General features: G+C 44.8%; 1 protein-coding gene across 1 annotated transcript; it reads left to right on the plus strand.

Annotated features, from left to right (window-relative positions):
• Window positions 1-2902: 2902 nt before the first annotated feature.
• Window positions 2903-14025, plus strand: RP1L1 (RP1 like 1). The gene is made up of 3 exons (XM_027853814.1): window positions 2903-3508; window positions 7415-7556; window positions 8528-14025. The coding sequence occupies exons 1-3, from the start codon at window positions 2903-2905 to the stop codon at window positions 14023-14025; spliced, it is 6246 nt and encodes a 2081-aa protein (XP_027709615.1).
• Window positions 14026-14406: the final 381 nt, after the last annotated feature.

Genomic DNA, 14406 nt, shown 5'->3' on the forward strand with positions numbered 1-14406 from the left:
TTTTTTAAAAAAAGGAAAAGGACCTATGTGTACAAAAATATTTATAACAGATCTTTTTGTGGTGGCAAAGCATTGGAAATTGAGGAAATACCCATCAACTGGGGAATGGCTGAACAAGATGTGGTATATGATTGTGACGGAATATTACTGTGCTGTAAGAAGTGATGAACAAGATTCTTTCAGAAAAACGTGGAAAGATTTATATGAACTGATGCAAAGTGAAGTGAGAGAACACTTCCGGAGAACAGTGTACAAAGTAACAGCAATAGTGTACAATGATCAACCATGAATGACTTAGCTGTTTTAATGACTAAATAACACAACAATCTATGACAATTCTGAAGGACTTATGATGAAAAATGCTATCTACCAACCAGAGAAAGAACTGATAGGGTCTGAATGCTGATCAAATCATACTATTAAAATTTTCTTTATTTTTCTTGGGGTTTTTTTTGGTCTGTTTTCTTTTGCAACAACGAGACAATATGGAAATATATTTTGCATGACTATACATGTATAATCTATGCCTTCTCAATGTGAGGGAATGGGGGAGAGGAGGGAGAGAACTTGGAAATTAAATGATTTTAAAATGAATGTTAAAAATATTTTTACATGTAATTGAGAAAAATAAATTTTTTAAAAAGAGAAAAAAAAACCCAAACCAAAACTATATGATACTTCTGCTGAGGATAAATGAGACCTTTATCCTTGGATGGAAAAGATGACTGTGTTGCTCTTTAGATTCAAAGATGCAGCCAGTTTGAAGTATATAGCCAATGGAAAAAAGGCCACTCTCCCCCATGTGACAGGCCAATGCAAAATGATTTGTCTCAGAGACAGATCCCTGGGGTTGCCTGCATGGGTGCCTGTATCTTAGCTGATTTGGGCTTTTACCAAAGCCCTCTTCCACAGGATAAGACAAAAGAGGGGACAGCCATTTCCTGGAAACCCTTGTAATGGGGATTATAAACTCATAGGACAAAATTAAGACAGGGTAATTTAGGCAAAAGGTTTTAATAATAATTATAGCTAACATTTATATAGTGCCTGCTTTGTGCCAGCTTTACACTTATTATCTTAATCGACCTTCACAATAAGTCTGGGTGGCAAGTGTTGTTCCTTATTTTAAAGAAATATGAAATAATAATAAATCTATTATTTATTAATTTATTAATTATTTATACCATATGTTATTATACTTATATATTTTATTTTGATATTATTTATAAGTATATAATATATTATATAAATAAAAAATAAAATACTCATTTTACAGATGAGGAAACTGAGGCAAACAGAGGTTAAGTGACTTGCCTAGGATCATACAATTAGTATCTGAGGTTGTATTTTAACTCAATTTTTGACCCCAGGTCCTGCACTCTATCCACTGTATCATCTAGCTCTCTATGGACAGAGTCTAATGTCTGCAACAATTAGGACCATCTTTCGTTGTTGTTATTAAGTCATTTTTTTCAGTCATGTCCAACTCTTTGTGACCCCATTTGGGGTTTTCTTGGCAAAGATACCAGAGTAGTTTCCCATTTCCTTCTCTAGCTCATTTTACCAATGCAGAAACTGAGGCAAACAGGGTTAAGTGACTTGCCCAGTGTCACACAGCTGTCTGTGTGTCTGAGGCCAGATTTGAACTCAGGATGATGAGTTTTCCTTACCCCAGGCCCGGCATTCTTCCACTTTGCCACCTAGGCTAAATGCTGTGATTTTAGTCTATATGTAATTAGCATATTAGGGTCTTGTTTATAGTTTTATTGTGAAGAACATTTATTTTTGTTTGAGGAAGATGACATGCTTTTATTATAATGTTCATATAATGAAAAATATTAATAGAGGCTGAGACCTTGCAAGCCTATGAGAGTTACAAATATATTTTAAGTAACTGATCAAGAAATATTTATTGAGTACTTGTTAAGTGCAAGGTAAGGTTGCAGTAGATGCTGGATCATGGTGCTAGGGGAAGGAAGATGTAGATACACAGAAGTCTAAGACCTAAGCCCTGCCCTCAATGGGCCTACTATCTAGGTGGGGATGTACCTGCATATATGCTCAAGTCACTAGGCATTTGTTAAGCACCCTGTGCTAAACTCAAATATTCAAACAGTTCTCTGGTTTACTGTTCCTCATACACAACCCTCCATCTCCAGACTCAGTATATTTTCCCAGGTTGTCCCTTATGCCTGGAATTCTCTTCTTCCTCATCTTCATCGTCTAGTTTCTCTGATTTTCAAGTCTTAGCTAAAGTTTTATCTTTTGCCAATTCTTCTTAATCCCATTCCTCCTTAATCTTAGTGCCTTGTCTCTGTACCTCCAAATTATCCTGTTCATATCTTGCTTGTAAATAGTTATTTGCATCTTATCTCCCTCATTAGACTGTGAACCCCTTGAGATTAGAAACTGTTTTCCACTTTCTTTGTATGTCTAGCACTTAGCACAGTACCTAGAAAACAGTAGGTGCTTAATATATACTAGTTGACTGACTGCCACCATCAATGTAGGGATTACCTCTAATGATGCAAACATGATTCCTTGATGCCTGTCCATCTTATATGATTCTGGTCTATATTCCCCCATAAATTTCCCACCAGTCCATCTAACATGTTGGGGCTTTCCTTGGTTCCCTGGACTCCATGAGAGTACCAGTGGAGTATGGAGGCTGTCAGAGTTCTTAAGTCTTTAAAAACTGTGAGTTTTTACAGTTGTTATGATAGAAATTGTTCTCCTGGTTCTGCTCCCTTCCTTGGATAGTTGAGAATGGACTGTATTTGGAGATGGAGTGGCTTTTCTGTTAAATGGGGCAAATGAAAAATATAGACTTTGCTAGGTTTGAACTAGGTGCCTAACTCTATTTCCCCTACTTTCTTGCTACAGTTCCCTGAGCCTATGAGGAATGAACTACACTCTGGATGATGCCCCTTCTCAAAACCACCATGAATATACCCTTCCACTGGTGGCACAGACCACCACCGTCACCCAGGTTCCTCCAGCCAAGACGATAACCTTCTTCAAGAAAGGGGACCCCCGCTTTGGTGGAGTTCGGACGGTTGTCAACCAGCGCATGTTCAAGAGCTTCAACGCACTCATGGATGAGCTCTCTCACCACATTCCTCTATCATTTGGTGTCCGCACCATCACCACGCCCCAAGGAGTGCACTGCATTAGCTCCTTGGAGCAGCTGGAAGATGGAGGCTGCTATGTTTGTTCTGATAGGAACCCTTCCAAGGCCATTGGCGGGTCACACAGGAGGCCAACAGAATCCTCATCAAGTGGCTATCCCACCCAGAGGGTCAGCAACTCAGAAGATTGGCAGGAGACTCCTTCCTGGCAGGGCCCTAAAGCCCCAAAGAAGCTAACTCTGATAAAGAATGGAGATATTGGATTTCGGCGCTCCTTGATTCTGAGTCCGAACATCCAGCACCTAAAGGCCTTCCTCAATGATGCATCTGAGGTTTTGCACTTCCCTGTAAGTCACCTCTACAGTCCTGATGGGAGTAAGGTATGTGACCACAGGGCCAGGAGGCAAGTTGTTATAAACACACATGTGGTGAGCCTTGGTAGTTTCAGAACTCCCTCAGTGTGTCCTATTCCTTGAACTGTCACAGTCCATAAAGCTGATTAGTTAGAAAGGGGAATTTTCCTAGGAGACAAAAGCCTCAAGGGAGGCAAAGGAGGTTTGAAAAGTGTTGAAAAGATATTTGTTAGTTGATAGCTAGCAAGAACTGTGACTTTCACTGGGGTACTGTCTAGAGAACCCTGACTCTCACTCCCTAACACCCTCTGAATCTCCAGTGGGCCTGGAATCTTTCCCAGACAGAATTGGGTTTCCTTCACTGCTGGTCTCATAACTATAGTACTCAAGAAGGTCCATGATCTCACAAGCCCTTGGATTCTTAGTCTTTATGGCTTTGATGGTCTTTATGAGTTACTATGACCAAGATAATTAATGACTAGACAGTCTCATCGTCTAGCCACTAGCTCTCCGCATTTTGAAAGTCTGACCCTCAGCTGACAGGTACATACTCTGTTTCTAGAACTGTACTTGGACTTTCCTAGATTGAGCTTTTCTCTGACACAGACTCCCTCATTGGAACAACATCTAAGAAACCAGGGTTGCCCCTGCACCATGATGAGGAACCAGAGTAAGATTTTAGCCGAGACACAACTAGAAAAAAAAGGTGCATATTGGTATCCTTCATCTCCTTCCTCTGACCCAGAATTCTTGCACTATCAGGACAAAATGTTTAAAAGGGGAACTATTCCTTAAGGGTAGAGGGGAGTTATCTGGTCATTGCATCCCTGAGAAAAGGTTAGCAGAATGGAAATAGGGAATACAACCCTCATAGACCCATATTGATCCAGGTCAGTCTCATTTGGATAAATGAAAGTGTGAATCATCTAAGACTCAGAAGCATTCAGCGGACATCCTGCTGAATAAGCAGATATACGGGCCCTTCTCCTGCCTATAGACAATCACAAGGTGAAAATGGCCCTGATGGAGGGAGGGGTGGAGGGTTTGCTTTGCTGAACAGATTCCATGAGGCTAGCAATGCAGAGTAGACTCTAGTAACAGTCGTGGAACCAAAGAATATTAGGGTTCAAAGGAACTTTAGAGATCATCTACTCCAGCAATTCTTGACTTGGAGTCTGAATTTTTTAAAAAAAATATTTTGATAACTGTTTTTCAATATAATTAGTTTCTTTTATAATCCTATATATTCTAGTGTAAGTATTTAAAAATATGATTCTGACAAGAGGTTCACAGACTTCACCCGACTGCCAAAAGGGCCCATGACTCCAAAAATATGAGGAATCCCTGAACCAGTCCAAAAACCTAGTTTTACATATGAGGAAACAGAGATAAAGTGAGCTACTGACACCACACAGCTAATCAGGAGTAGGATTATAGTGGAAAAAGTACTAGGTTTGGAGGGTCTGAGTTTGAATCCTGGCTCTGAGTTTAGTTGCTATCTACAATATCTATGATCCTCAGTGTTTTCCTCTGGACAATAAGAAGGGTGGACTCAATGATCTCCAATAAAGTCCCTTCCAACTCTATATTAGTGATCTTAGAAAGTCTAACATCCTATGTCTGGTTCAATGTTTAGTCTTCAGAGCCTTAGCTTGGCAATATTGGTCGTTGGTAAATATTTGTTTACCATAAGAAAGGACAGAAGGAATCCTTCACATTCATGTGCGGGAATTCAATTGGAGGGTTAGAAAGGCAACCGGCCACTTCCACATCCTGGAACCCTGGAGAGGTCATGTTTTGACTTCTCTGGTAAAAAGAGAGCTTCCTTCTCTGGTCTAGCGGGTAGGAACAAGAACAGGTAACTGACACAACCTGCTGGCCATTGATAGGCAGTGGGACGTACAGGGACCCCCAAGCCAGGTAGTTCTCCAAATATAGAAATCTGCTCACTGAAAATGAGCCCTAGGATAGCAGGAAGGATTCAGGATTGGATGGGAGGAGGCATTTCAAGTTATTGGGCAGGAATATCAGGCTAGGTATATCAGCAGAAGCTGAAGAGCATAAATTCTGAGCCTTAAGAAAGGTAATTAGAGAGAGGACAGGGACCAGCTTCCTTGCATCTTCCCCAAAGGAAGGACCAGAGGATGTGGGCTCAAAACATACCAAAAAGAAAATAAATCAATTTCAAAGCCTTGTCATGCTGATTTTGAGATGATGGAAGACTCCCAAATGGAGGCTGTGGGATCTCTTGTTCAGCTGGGATTTTTAAGATAATATCAACACCTTTTTGTACCGGCCGCGCCAACCTTGTGCCGGCCGCACCGAACACTCTCCTCCTATGAGGAGCAGGCTGCCAGAGTCATACTTACCAGTCTTCGGTGCCTACCCAGATATACACACACAGAGACGACCCATCAGGAGGCTGTCAACACCCAAGCTTTATTCAGAGGCCATCACAGCAAGCCATCACAGCAAGGCCAAGCAGGAAGGCCATAGCAACAGAGCAGGAGCAAAGAGAGAGCGTGATCTGACCACGCCGTTCCTTAAGTACCTACTTAGCCCCTCCTCCTCAGCCCGCCTACTAGTCAATGATTGTAGGGTCAGATACCGGAAGGGGCTGTCTGAGTTTAGCGCACCAAGGGAGAGGGAGTGACGCAGGAGGCTAGGACCGGATACAGGAAGGAGGCGTCTGGGATTAGTGCATAGACAGAGTACGTGACCTAGGGAGTCAGGCCCAGATACCGGGAGGAGGTGTCTGGGGTCAGTGCTACACAAAGGGAAGGTACGTGACCCAGGAAGTCAGGAAGGACACAGGAAGGAGGAGTCTGGGGTTGATGTTGCATATAGGGAGGGGACTAAGCAAAGGGAACTCGTCCTCTGCCATCCCACTCCCACGTGGCACCGCCCCTTGCCTCAGGAGCACATGCTCCAGCTACTTCCTTGCACCCAGCTTATCTCACATAGCACTGCCCACTGCCTCAGGGCTTCTCCGTATCCAATCCATCCCAGTTCACCACAACTCCGCCTACCACAGCCCCTGCCTCGGTTTCCAAATACCGAGATCTTACCCCAATCTTGCCACAACATCCACTTGGCAGTAGCCAACATCAGACAGTCCCTCACACCTTTTAGTTTGGAAGAGTAGAAGCATGGTCCTAGATACAAGGCAGTGCTTCAAAGAGCCTCCCTATTTTAATTTGACAAATTTATTTTTTTTAATTTTTTAAAATTTTTTTAGTGAGGCAATCGGGGTTAAGTGACTTGCCCAAGGTCACACAGGTAATACGTGTCAAGTGTTGGATCCGAGGCTGGATTTGAACTCAGGTCCTCCTGACTTTAGGGCTGGTGCTCTATCCACTGTGCCACCTTGTTGCCCCTATTTGACAAATTTATTAAGCATCTTGTCTCTGCAGGGCAGTGTACTAGACTCTGGGGACAAGAAGGCAAAAATGAAAGTCTTTGCCCTCATGCAGCTTACATTCTGCTGGAGCAGGAGATGAAACACATACACAGAGAAGTAGGTACTAGATGTTTTGAGGAAGAAGAGAATACTGTCCAGTGAGGAAATCAAAGAAGGCCTTAAGGAGTGAGCAGTACTCTGTGGAACTTTGACAGAAGCTAGGGATTCTTAATGGCAAAGGTGAGGGAGTTGAAGAGTTGAGCATGGGTAATAAATAACCTACTAACCTCATTTCCAGGCTGTGTATTTATAGCCAGTGACCAAAATAATGGCTCCTTGGCCTTCAGCTTCAGAAGCAGCAAAATGATCTCTTTCATAACAGCTAGGAAGTGATTTTCCTCTAAGCTAGGAACAAGAGGAAATCATCTCAAGAAAGGTATTCTTACCCACACACCCAGAGAGAAATTTGATTGGTTTGGATGCAGGGCAGACATAAGTACTATGACAGCTAATGGAGTCTGCACCCTCCTCAGGTGGAGTCCCTACAGCATCTGCTACAAGGCCCTTCTATTGTGGTGTGTGCTGGACAAGAGCCCTTCAGACCTATGGCGGTGGAAAACTCCAGGAGACGCTTGCCAGAGAAGTTGCCGGGACTGACTTCAAAGAAGAGGAATGGTTAGTTGATGCTCCACCCCCCCAGCCCCCAATATATACATAGTCATGCTGTGTGACCTTGGGCAAGCATCCTTAACTCTATGGGCCTCAGTTTTCTCATCTGTAAAATGATGGGGTTAGATTGGATCACCTTGATGGCGTCTTTCAGTCCTAGATATGTGACTCTGAGATCTCAAAGTTCCCTCGTAGGTCTACCATTTTTTTTTACTTTTGTTCACTGTAGGAGATAGGCACCAGATCTGTGACTTCGTTGATATTGGAATTCCTGGATGAGGGAAGCATGATTCCTCAAAATTATTACTCTAGAGGCATTCTCATGACACCTTTGTCTTTGTATCCAAAATGCACCCAGGAAGTGATGTTAGAGAACATTCAATCCTCAATTTCCAGATAAAAACAGTTTGCAGAGGTGACATGATGCCCAAGGGCACATACAGTTATTTAACATTCAAGTTGGAACTAGAACTGGGTGTCCTGACCTGCAGGCTTTCTCCTCTACCGCACTGTGATGATCAGTTTATTTGCATATTTCTGTGTTCAGACCAAGGCCATTAGGGATTCCCAGACATGCTCAGGCTACTGTTTTGATTTGAGCACTATTCTTCATTTGGATCCTCATCAAATCCTGTTATAACAAATACCACCATAGGAATCAATCAATAAATCAACAAGCATTTATTAAGTATTTACTAGTTGCCAGGCTCTGTGTTAAGTACTGGGGATACAAAGAAAAAGCAAATACTCTGTCAACTTAATGATTTCCAAAGATGAGTTTGGGAGGAACCCTCTAACTTAAGCCATTGGATCCAATCCAAATTGAGTTCAACCAAAGCATTTGTGCAGCCCCTTTGGATTTCTTGTAGTATGTATTATACTGAATAGCTCTTCAGTCCCCACCCCACCCCCATATCCCTATTTTTGATGCTTCATCACTCTGTTTATTTTTTCCATTTGCTTTTACTAAATGCCAGCCAACTGGGAGCTGAAAGCCAAGAAGAGTGTCATCCATTCAAGGTCTGAATCAAGCAACAGGTCGAGGCAACTTTCCCTTACATCAGAGAAGTCTTACCTCAATGGCTCTAGGGCCTCTATAAGGAGCAACAGTCCTGTCCCTACAACCAATACCAATGCTCCAGAGAAGTCTGCTGGTCTGCTCCCCTTTGGGGCCAAAGATGATATTGAGAAAAAGGTTCACATGAACAAAGATGGCAGCCTGTCAGTGGAGATGAAAGTACGATTCCGACTACTTGGTGAGGAAGTGCTCCAATGGTCCACCCACGTTCGGAAAGATGCCCATCTCAGGGCAGCCAGTGGGGATGACCTAGGACTCAGTGGTGTTGCCTCATTCCATCCTTCGAGAGAGAATGACATGCGGAGATCTTCAGACGTAAATACTTTCCTTTGTCCGGATGAGACCAATTCCCGAGGACTGGAAGAAGTCTCTTATCAAGGGTGTCAGCAGCCACAACCCAAATATGAGATCTGGAGAAATCCTGTGTATGTTTCCCAGGGACATGGAGCAGCTCCTGGGAGAAGCTCCTGGATAACTCAGTCCCCTTGCTCAGGGGCCTCATTGTTCCGACAGGCCATCCACCAAACAAAGACATCTGGGGGCAGTGTCTGCACCACTTCTGGTGGAGAACCCTTAGAATGCAGTGCACCAGGATCTTCTTGTTATTCTGGGACCCTGGAGGGCAGGGTACAGCGCAGTGACAAGCACCAGGCCTCAGGTCAAAGGAACTTAACCACAGCTGCTTCAAGCGATGATGAGAGGAAGCAAGAGTATGCCCTCATTGGGAAAACCAGTAAGTCCTGTGGTAGAGGGCCTGACTCACATAGGAAGGGACCCCAGAAACCTCAGAGAATCAAGACAGATCGGAAGTGGCAGCCGGATGAAGAAGAGGGAAATGAAGCATGCTCACTGGACTGCCTGGAGGATGAGACTCAGGATACAGCAGAGGATGTATCGAACACTTCTGTGTGGTCTAGGTGTAGGGAGAAGAGAATGCAAGTGGCTGAGGGCTGTGGCAGTCCTAGACAGGAGGGAGCTTTCTGTTCCTATGTGAGAGAGGCTCAGGGAAAAGCCACCGCGGCCCATAATGCATCATCCCATGGCATGGCCTATGGCCCTAGTGGGCAAGTGACTCCACAGATGAACAATGCTCAAGAAGGCTCTGGTTCTTCCCTTGTTGGCCCATCCTCCTTAAAGAATAAAGTTTTGGAAGCTGAGGAGGAAGAACACAGCAGGGTGATACAGGATGCCAATTCTGGGTCTGCGTGGAAGATGCCCAGGGCAATGGACAAAGGTAAGTTCAGTGACCTTGAGTGGAGTTGTATTCCGCACTCTTCTTGTCCCTCAGCATACAGCGGAAGCAAAGGATGGGGAAGCCCGAGGAGTGACGGGTCCCTACACAATGTCTCTCACTCTTCCAGAGTTTACGAGGGAAGCAAAAGGGGTCAGCCACAAATGAAGGACAATGGGGATAGAGGGACTAGCTACATGTTGGAGAGCTCACCAGAGGAGTCCCTGCCAAGGAGCATGCTCAGTTCCCCCCTCCTAGAAAAGCCTAGGGCAGAAAGTCAAACCCCTATTTCTTCCGGAAGTTCATCAGAAGCTAAGCAGCAAACTGCAAGGGACCCTGGGTCTTCCTCATCTTCTCCTCATTATTTAGAATGTTTATCAAGGCTCAGTGATGCTTCCATTGCTCAGGACTCTGACCCAGATCAGAAGAAATTAGAGAATATTTCTAATTCCAGGCACTCAGATCCTAACTCTTTGGAGGAGACTAGGGGAGCCACAAAAGCCAGTATTAGCTCTCTGGAGCCAAGATCTTCAAACACATCAGAGTCTTCTGACTTCCAAGGTGTTGTTGAGTCTAGGGATGAGAAGACCCTGGGGGACCATCCTAGAGTTTCTTTGGAGTTGAAGATTAAAAAACCTCAGATGGAGCAACCAAAGGCCTGCAGAAGTCGCTGTTCCTCCCAGTCCAGCAAAACCCAACCTTATAGTACTTACAGTGATAAACTGCAGCTCCTACCAGCTAAGGGAAAAAATGGCAGTAGGGGACCAGGCTCTTGGGCTGCATCAGTAGCCAGCAGATGCCTCCCCACGCCCCCCAGAGGAATGCCTCACATCAGAAAAAGCACCTTGTGCGGCGGCAAGTGGAGCACCAACTCGGGGGGAGGTGGGAGTTGGGAGGAGAAGGCCGATCTTAATTTGTCTGGCCCTGTCGTACCTGGTTCCAGATCAATGACCCCAAGTCAAACAGTCAAAAGAGCCAGGAAAAGCAGCCCCTCCCCTGGTCATGGGAGGAAAATGCCAAGGAAAGTCTCTGGAGAAGGGAAGCCTCATGAAGAAAAGAAGCATCTTGGCAAGCCAGAGGGCAGCGCTGGTGTGATACCCAGTGACCTGCCCAGCACATCTCCAGAGGAAGTTGTTTATGAATGGCTGAGCAAAATTCCAGAAGAATCCATCCTCATGAGCTATGAAATGCAGGATGACAGCCCTGGGGCTGCTGTGGGGGCTCCAGAAGAGGACCCTCATATCAAGCGTTCTCCTGAAGTTCCTAGAGAGATGGCCCAGGCCCAAGAACATGCCCCAGATAGGGAAGATTCTGGGGGAGCACCATTAGATGAAAACCCTACGGTTGATGCTGCTAGCCCAAAGACAAGAGGTAGTCTTACTAAAGAGCAATCTTCTAGTACTTTGGCAGTAGTAGCTGAGGGCCGTCCAGGTGAATGTGCTGACTTAGGAGTGAAAACCAACCTGAGTAAGATGGAGGACCTGCCTAGCACACTGTATAGCTCAGTGCAGATCATGAAAACACTGCTCAGCTCTAAGCAAAGCCCTAAGCTAGGCCGGGTTAATAGTTTGCCAGAAGTGTCACAAACCACGGGAAGGAAACTGAGCCACTCTGCCCGTGTGCTCATCACCTGCCTGGCCAGCCTGCACTTCTTTGATGAAGAGCTCGTGACAGTCACAAACCAGCTGACCTACATGAACTCACCCAAGTACCAAGAGCTTCTGAGCATCTTCCAAGCGTTGTGGACTGAATGTAGCCCCCATACAGATGAGCCAAGCTCAAAGGCACTGCCAGGCCCCAAGCTGCAAACCACTGTGACTGATGACTTTACCCCAACATCTTCTTCTGGGGTGGATGTCAGCAGTGGCTCTGGTGGTTCTGGAGAAGGGAGCATGGCTGGTGTTGTGGACTGTGCTCCTTTCCCTGAGAAGACGGAGGATTCTAAGTTGAAGAAGCAGGACAGCCATGATGATATGAATCCCACAACTGCAGTGAAAAGAGAGGACAAGAAATCCTTCTCAAATGACCAGGTGAAAATGGAAGCCCAATCAACTGAAGGAGATGAAGAGGGAAGAAGCACTCATGATGTAACCAGCAAGGATGAAGCCAATGAAAGCATGAAAGAACAGATGTTGGAAAATAGCAGGAGGGTGGTTGATGCAGATGAAATAAAAGAAGTGGGGACAGAAGAAGAGAAAATGCTAGGAAAGGAAATGCAAGAGGCAGAAACACAAGATGAAGGAATGGAAGTAGAAAAGATTCCAGAAGAAGAAAAACAAGCAGAGGAGACAAAAGATGAGAAAGTGTTCATGGAAAGAATGCAGGAAGAGGAAGCATCCAAAGAATGTGACTCTACTGATTCATGTCCTCCAGTCAACACAGAGGAACCCACAGAGCAAGTTAGTAACCCCAGTAAAGAGGACTCAAAATCTGACAGTGTTCATGATGGCCAAGAACTTGAACCTCATGTGAAAGAGGTAACTGAAGGCATGGCTGTGGTTGGTGAGCAATCTGTGATCAATCCCACTTCAGGGACTGGGGGAAAGAGGACTTCTATTATCTGGAACACATCACCAGATCCTGATCCACTCTGGGTTCTGAGGTTGTTGAAGAAGATAGAGAAGGAGTTCATGACTCATTATGTCAATGCTATGTCTGAGTTCAAGGTCAGGTGGAACTTACAGAATAATGAAATGTTGGACCAGATGATTATAGAATTAAAGAATGAGGTGAACCAGCGAATACAAAAGAGCATTGAAAAAGAACTTAGGAAAATCCAAAGTAGGGCAGGGAAGAAACTTCCAAAGCCCCCCAAAGAAGCTTTTAAGTGGGAGACTTCACTGCAGACAGAACAAAGGAGGAGACGCCTGAAGGGCATGCACAACCACTCAGCCTTCACAGAGCAAAATAAAATGCCAGGAAAGCGGAATCTCTCCCTGGCCTTCACTGATGCCATGGCCTCCAGTGGGACCCTGGCTGATGATCTACTACGGGAGCTAGAAGGTGAGGAGGAGTACTGCCCTTGTGACACTTGCATAAGAAAGAAGATGACTACATTGTCCCTGAAGAGCACAGCACCAGCCGCAGATGCTCCCCTCAGAAAGGCTTTTGACCTACAACAAATTCTCCTTAAAAAGAAGGAAGAAAAATTGAATGAGAGAGCAGCTGAGCTAGCTACAGAGGAGCGAGAGAGCAAAGCGCTTCAGAGAGAACACACAGGTAATGAGGATGTTGATGAAGCCGAACCAGGGTGGGCATCTAGCAGCTGTGTGGATGGAGCTGATGCAGGGGAGGAAAACCACAGATCCAGCAAAGATGGAGAGCTGGAACTGCATGAAGGGGAAGAGCAGGAAGCTAATCATGGGGAAACAATGATTGGAGGAGAGCAAGAAGCAAGTCTTCAGAAGAGTGAGGAGGGAGATAAAGAAGGAAAAGCTGAAAGTGACTCAGGAGAAGAGGAAGATGAGAAACGAGATGAGGGAGAGAGTGTGGGTGATGGAAGTGAGAAAGAAACTGGGCCTGCATCTGAAAATGGGGCAGACTCAGAGGGAGAAGCCACAGGGGATGTGGATAGATGCTCAGAAGCATCAGATGGTGCTGAAGAGCTTCAGGCCACTGAGTCACTCAGCCCAGAGGCTGAGGTAGAGAAGCAAACAGAGTCACCGACAGGAGTAGAAAGCCAAGAGGGCCAAGAAGACAACTGTCAGGAAAGCCCAGGAGAAATCCAGAGTGGTGAAAGGTCTGAAGAGAATGATCCTGACCAAGATATAGGTGATGGAAGTTTGAGAACTGACCGTCTTCCTGAGGCCTTCACAAGCTCACAACCAAATGAAGAAGCCTTCTCCAGCAGCTCATCCACTGCAAACTGTTCTCAAGCATCACAGAAAGGTTCAGAAAAAGAGGGCTCAAATGGAGACTGCCAAGAATCAGAAAGCCTAGAGACTGAACCTAGCAGAGAAACGAATTCAGAGAACAAGGCTTTTACTATGTATCCTGAAAATTCACTTTCTGATCAAGATAGAATGTCGTCTTGCTCTAGTACCTCAGAAAAGGAGTCTATTGGGAGCCCTGACTTGGAACACAAGGACAGACTGGCTAAGAACTCTAAGTTTACAGAAGTTATCGATAAGGCAGATGTATTTGATGACGATTGCTTGGATTTCTAGAAGAGGAAGCTGCTGGACTGCTCACAGGTTCAGTGGCTTTGCCTATGAACTTTAGTGAGATTAATTTCCTTTGGTAAAGAAAACTGACACAGGGAAGTACAAAGAATTGCCTCTAGGGCAGGTAGTGAGTCCAGGAAATTATATTTCCCCTCATTTCTAAGTTTTACATCCTGTCATCCCATTTATTGGTTTTGAAGAAGGAGGTTCTTTCATGTAGAACCTTCCAAAATGGACATATCCCAGACGTGTGGCTCACTTGAACAGAAAGGGTGTACACAACTGTAGAACTCTCTCCTTTCTAAGTGTTGGGATACCCAAGAGCTAGTAAGCTAACTAGAAAAAAAATTTTGTCCCCCCCCACACCTCACTCTTTTTGATCTT

Source organism: Vombatus ursinus, unplaced genomic scaffold (assembly GCF_900497805.2).
Source record: "Vombatus ursinus unplaced genomic scaffold, bare-nosed wombat genome assembly UNPS02010219.1, whole genome shotgun sequence".
Taxonomy (NCBI): Eukaryota; Metazoa; Chordata; class Mammalia; order Diprotodontia; family Vombatidae; genus Vombatus; species Vombatus ursinus.